The sequence below is a fragment of the Mytilus edulis genome, chromosome 1 (genome assembly GCF_963676685.1).
Source record: "Mytilus edulis chromosome 1, xbMytEdul2.2, whole genome shotgun sequence".
In the NCBI taxonomy this organism is placed as follows: Eukaryota; Metazoa; Mollusca; class Bivalvia; order Mytilida; family Mytilidae; genus Mytilus; species Mytilus edulis.
Window position 1 is genome coordinate 106,696,535 of NC_092344.1, and position 6,000 is coordinate 106,702,534.

Sequence of the window (6,000 nt, forward strand, 5' to 3'; positions counted from 1 at the left end):
GCACTGAACTAGTATCATATTTGTTAAGGGGCCAACTGAAGGGCTCCTCCGGGTGCGGGAGTTTCTCGCTGCATTGAAACCTCATTGGTGGCCTTCAGCTGTTGTCCATGCTCTATAGTCGGGTTGTTGTTTCTTTGACACATTCCCTGTTTCCATTCTCAATCTTATTTATTTGATTCAGATATTTGGATGGCACTCACACCACATCTTCCTATATCTATATATGTATTGGTAAAATATCAAACTGTATATAACGAATTTTATCAATAACAAGATGGTGATGAAGGATAAGTCTGTAACAACCAGAGGACAATATTACATGCATTACAGGAAGATAGAATATGAACGTGTTTGTTTATCACGTTCTTCTTTTCCAATGCCTGTCCTTGTTATATCAAAATATGGAGCAAATAACATGTCTCTGTTTCTTTCCTTCAAATCTCAAGGGTATATAATAATTAAAAGTATTCACTGAAAAGCGAAAAGTCCACAATTTGAATTTAAATTTGAACGATATAAAGATAATCTCTATTTTCATAGCCATTATAACCGTCACATATTTAACAAGAACCCAAAATTCGTTTAGCCGAACATCGAAATATCAGTTAACATGTCTCTTTATACATATATATACCACGTGATATATACTAGAGATCAATAGAAAGCTTCATAGGCGAACTCAGCCCCCCCCTCTTTTCATGGGAAAAATTTGGTTGATTATATAGGGAATCACTGAAGCATGGCTGTAGCGGGACCCCCTTAGGTCAGTCATCGGGTCCCCCTTATGAAAAGTTCTGGATCCGCTAATGAGCTTTCATTGTCTTCAAATTTAACTCTTTTTTGTTTCACAAGTTTGTTTCATAACCGATATTCAGGAAACAGTCATTTCAAAAACTTAAAAAATAATCTTAATAAAACACATGTTATATACATCAACGAACGACAACCACAAAATTAGACTCTTTCCTGATTAGGGACAGACACATATGAATTATATATATCCAAGATATGCATCTTCAAGACTGAAAATTTCAATATATTTAAATGTTTTAAATCTTCGAAGCATAAAATTTGAAGTGAATTTCATCCCTTTTATTTGAACTTTATGTAACTTCAAATGGCCTCTATATTTTGCCTTTTCCTTCATTAAAACATACGTTGAGATAAAAAAAAAAAATAGAAATAAAAATTAGCTTAGGCAATTGTGTATAATATTAAATTTCAAACATATTTAATACTTATTTACTAAATAGTCAATCCTTAGCTGTCTATTTAAACAACTTGTTTTCAATCTATTATCGAACGATGATGTTATGACTTTTATCATGTAACGGAAATATAAGGGGTTGGTAAAAGAAACGTATTACTGCGTACCGTATACTTCAACATGTTGTATTCCATTATTTTTTATGTAGGAAAAACGAATTTGCTAATCTGCGTCTTCGGTTTTATATATAAATGTACATTTTATGATTTATGTAAACAAAAATAATACGAACCTTCATTTTAGATCCTTACACAACGTACCCTTAATAGACAGGCACTTTGAACTTACTGATTAAAAATTTTATCATTATCACAACGATGTAGCCAGCTAACAACGGAGTATAATTAAGTGCATTTTCACGTATATGGCGATCACCATGAAATCTTTGCTAATTGCGACCGATATATTTCAGTTTTTCTGTTCCTTTTTTTACTATAAAAATGGTAAAATATAATGAGCGCACTATATATTAGTCATGCGTTTTCTGGACTTGCATTCGCTTAATTGTTCTATTTAAAAATCGAAAAAAATAATGTAACGCTTATAAATGTATCCATAAATTAACCTTAAAGAATCATATCCAGTAAATTTTCCTGATAAGGGTAGAAAATCGTAAGTACATGAGAAAAAGGAAAACAACAAGGATGGAAAAACACTGGTAGCAAATATAGAATAACAAACATTTTACGCTTGACACCCGCTCCCGACCCAACCCCCTTATAAAATTAAATACACAGAGTTTTACGAAATACTGGAGTGGGTAAAAATCCAGTAGTCGAATGCATGCCTGTCTTATCTCCCTTTCGTAAATATTTGCCCTTAGATTACAGCTTTTTTTTATCAAATGATCTTAGTTTCAATAATGTAAATAATGTAAATTGTTTCCTATTCCCTTAGTATTAATAGGATATAAAAAAAAATACATACATCACTACAAATTTTGTTTGTCATAATTTTCAAATGAAATAAGCTTAAAACTAAATATTGTATAATCCTGGTTAATGTGTTATCTAATATAAGATACGACCCTTTATCTATCTTGTATCCTACTACAAATAACCCTGTAAATGCCCCACAGGTAAATCAAAACTACAGGTAATTCATTATATCAATTTTATAAAAATATGTCGGTTTTACGTTAAAAAATATAGCATAGATGGCAAAAATGGAATCGAAAGCATCAAGCATATGCGATTGATTTATTGACAAGGTCCACGTTGACAGTAGTGGATTATTTAGTTTTAAGAAAACAGGTAAGTTTCACACATTTTATCAAATACTACTGACTGTTTGCACATTCTAGCTACACGTCGTTTAATCACATACTGATATCCCCTTATGAAGATAAATTGTTGATTGCTTAACACCAAGTATGAACTATTTAAGACATTTTCTGTAAACAAAAAATTGGGATATTATGTAATGCTGGCTCATCAAAACATATATATCTTGTATCAATATTTCTTAAGGCAATCATGTTTTCTTTCGTATGTTGTTGTTTTGCATAACTATAGGACATTCAACTTTACATTTACATAACAAATAGAATATTAAATACCGTAATGTCGTTAAACAGTACATTTACAAACGCCCATGATAATGAGATTATTTTTATTTCAGATATAAAAATGAAAAGCAAACCAGGCGATAGAAATGCGGTTTGGGAGAAGAATTATTTATGTATTTGTCTCTGTATTCGCCATCATTGGCACTGTTTATCTCATTTGGCTTCAAAGTGACAATTCCGAGACACCCAAAGTATTGAGAGAAAAAAGAAGACCAAAAGATTTTATCGATCATCCCGTGTTCGAGCACAAAACATCCCTGCCAAAACTATCGTTTCCAAAACTTAAAATATTTAAAGGGGGAGCAGAAAATGAAAATAACAAAATCCCATGTGTCAAACTGAATACATTCAGAGGGCAGATACCAATATGTATATTCGATCCAGCGATAGATAGAATGATATCGTCCTATGTTAAAGACTATGGTACATGGGAACAAGATTTGATGAATGAAACAGGACAGGTGCTCCTGCAAAAACCCCATTTGACCTTTGTTGATATTGGATGCAATATAGGAACATTCACGCTATTTAGTGCTCAACTTGGAACTCGGGTTATTGCGGTTGACATTTTAGAATCTGCACTGAACCTAGTGCACAAGTCTCTCTTAAAAGGCGATTTGCATAAAAATGTAACCTTAGTATTGAATGCAATATCAGATATAAGAGAAAACGTCAAGGTTCGGGTCGTGAAAGAAAACCCTGGTGGAAGCTATATAGAGCAAAATAACACTAGTGATAAGTCCGTCGATGCTATACTGTTAGATGACTTGATAAGTCTTGTAGGATCCGGTTCTGTTTTCTTAAAAATGGACATAGAAGGCAATGAACTCAAAGCTTTGAAAGGGGGAAGTAGATTTTTCCAAGTTTTAAACGTGGAACATATCTTAATGGAATGGATGCTACATAGATACAGTCCTAATGGAAAAGAAATCGTCCAGTTTTTACTCAGAAATGGTATGTTGCCTTACGAAAGCTTATCAAGACAAACACCGTTGGACCTCAAAACACCATACCAGTGGCCAGATAATATATTCTGGAGCAAAAGATGAAAGAAAGAAATGCTGAACTGGGTGTTGATATTTCTTGTCGAACAAACACTTGACGGATCATTATGGATGCTGATTTATGACATGGACTGACCATTTTTGCAATTTAAATTGTGTTGTAAAAAATGGTGAATGAAACACACTGATTGAATCAAAAGTCCAGTGCGATGAAATGAATGCATCAAAAACCATTAATGTAGTCCATATATTAAACAGAGACAGTATTAAGCAAGAGTTGAGCGTTGCTTTGAAACAGACCATTCCTTTATATCATTACGGAATAGAGAAAATATTTAGTATTCACATACGTCTTACTTCCCTTAACAATAGCAAATATATGAAAAAAGTGATTAATTTCCTGTGATTTCATATCGCACTGAATAATTTAAGACATTGTAACAATGGCACTATACAGGTCCTCCACCGATTAAAAGGACAAACCAACACTCTGGTTTCAGATTACTGCATTTAATTTCAATCATTGAAAAAGATAACTGCTAACAAAATTATGCACGATATGTGAATAAAATATAAAGAAATCAATATCTGTATTTAAATGATTTCAACAAAACCCACACGAACAGACTAACATAAATGTTACCGGAATATATTTTTTTCTATTTCAGATTAAAACTATCCTACTAAAAAAAAAAAAATGAAAATATGTGGCATACTTACTAATGACACAACTCTCCACAAAAGCCAAATGACACAGATGTTAGCAACATAGGTCATCGTACGGCCTTCAACAATGAGTAAAACCCATTCGCATAGTCAGCTATAAAAGGCTTAATAATGACAGATGTAAAACGGATCAACTATCTTTTTTTAACATGTTTTTGTTATATTCAAATGCAATTTGTATATTCAGATAAACACATGAAATATGTTACGAACATCTAAAAGTCTTTGTTTTGTTTTATCGTCTTAATCAATTGACAGTTTGTTGATTTTTAAGTTAAAAATTTGTGTTTACTGAACGAATAATATACTGGTAACAAAAGACTAAAAAAATAGTCAAAATGTAACTTTTTATCAAAATATGGTCATATCTCCAGTACCACAGTTTACAAACCAGACTGAGTGTTGACCTTTTCATTTCTTCGATACAAGTTCTACGCACGTTTTTCGTTAAGATTTGTTTGGAGACCAAACGTTTTGGAATTGAAAACGCATTCAAATTAGAAAGATCTAATATAAACAAATTTACAACAAGATGACCCAATATTCTCAAATTTAAACTATTTCTTGGGTTATGTCTAATTAATTAAACTTGAGGAACTGAAATGGTCATTTTAAACTTGCCAGTAACAAATGATTTGGAACGATCGAGGCAAATGATATCACAGGGAACTGTCAAAAACACCGACTCAGTTGTTGTAATGTAGATATATGATATCGATTGAAGCCAAAAATACATTGAAATGTAGTGTTTTTAAACTTTTCTAATTATGTTGTGTTGTAAAAAGTAAAATCACAAAAATACTGAACTTCAAGGAAAATTCAAAACGGAAAGTCCCTAATCACATGGCAAAATCAAACACATCAAACGAATGGATAATAACTGTCATATTTCTGACATGGTACAGGCATTTTCTTATGAAGACAATGGTGGGTTAAACCTGGTTTTAAAGCTAGCTAAACATCTCACTCACACGACAGTCGCATCAAATTGAATTATAGTGACAAACAGACATAATAGGTAAACATTTAAAAAAAAAAAGGGATATAGCAATCAACATTGTGTTATAATCCTAATCACTATGAAAACAAACAAATATGTAACAAGGAAGCACAAAAAGGCATATAGACAAAGCCCATTAGCTACAATTAAAGACAAGAATACAAAAAAATTACCATAGTACACTTATACAATGACGAGATGTATAAGTTCAGAGCCTCTTGATATGTATAAAAGAAACACAACAAGGCATATAAACAAAGCACATTGGCATTAATAAAAGACAAAACAATCTACTATAATTGTATAATGCACAATAGCATAATGACGGATTGAATAAGTAAGTCATTTGTATTAAAGAAACACAATAAGGCACATAGACATAGGATATTAGCAAAAATGAAAGACAAGAATACAAAAAAATATCCGCATAGAAAAA

The 6,000-nt window shown here is 31.9% G+C and overlaps 2 protein-coding genes across 2 annotated transcripts in view; one reads left to right on the top strand and one right to left on the bottom strand.

The window, feature by feature from the left end:
- LOC139517158 (uncharacterized) overlaps nt 1-1,613 on the bottom strand; it is a 67,251-nt gene extending 65,638 nt beyond the window's left edge. Inside the window, exon 1 of the mRNA XM_071307875.1 lies at nt 1,500-1,613. Within this exon, the coding sequence (XP_071163976.1) occupies nt 1,500-1,505 (6 nt within the window). The 5' untranslated portion in view covers nt 1,506-1,613. The remainder of the gene's footprint in view (nt 1-1,499) is intronic.
- Nucleotides 1,614-2,386: 773 nt separating this feature from the next.
- LOC139517183 (uncharacterized) lies at nt 2,387-4,423 on the top strand. Its single transcript, XM_071307909.1, has 2 exons — nt 2,387-2,520; nt 2,888-4,423. The coding sequence occupies exon 2, from the start codon at nt 2,921-2,923 to the stop codon at nt 3,881-3,883; it is 963 nt and encodes a 320-aa protein (XP_071164010.1). The 5' UTR covers nt 2,387-2,520; nt 2,888-2,920; the 3' UTR covers nt 3,884-4,423.
- The last annotated feature ends 1,577 nt before the right edge of the window (nt 4,424-6,000 follow it).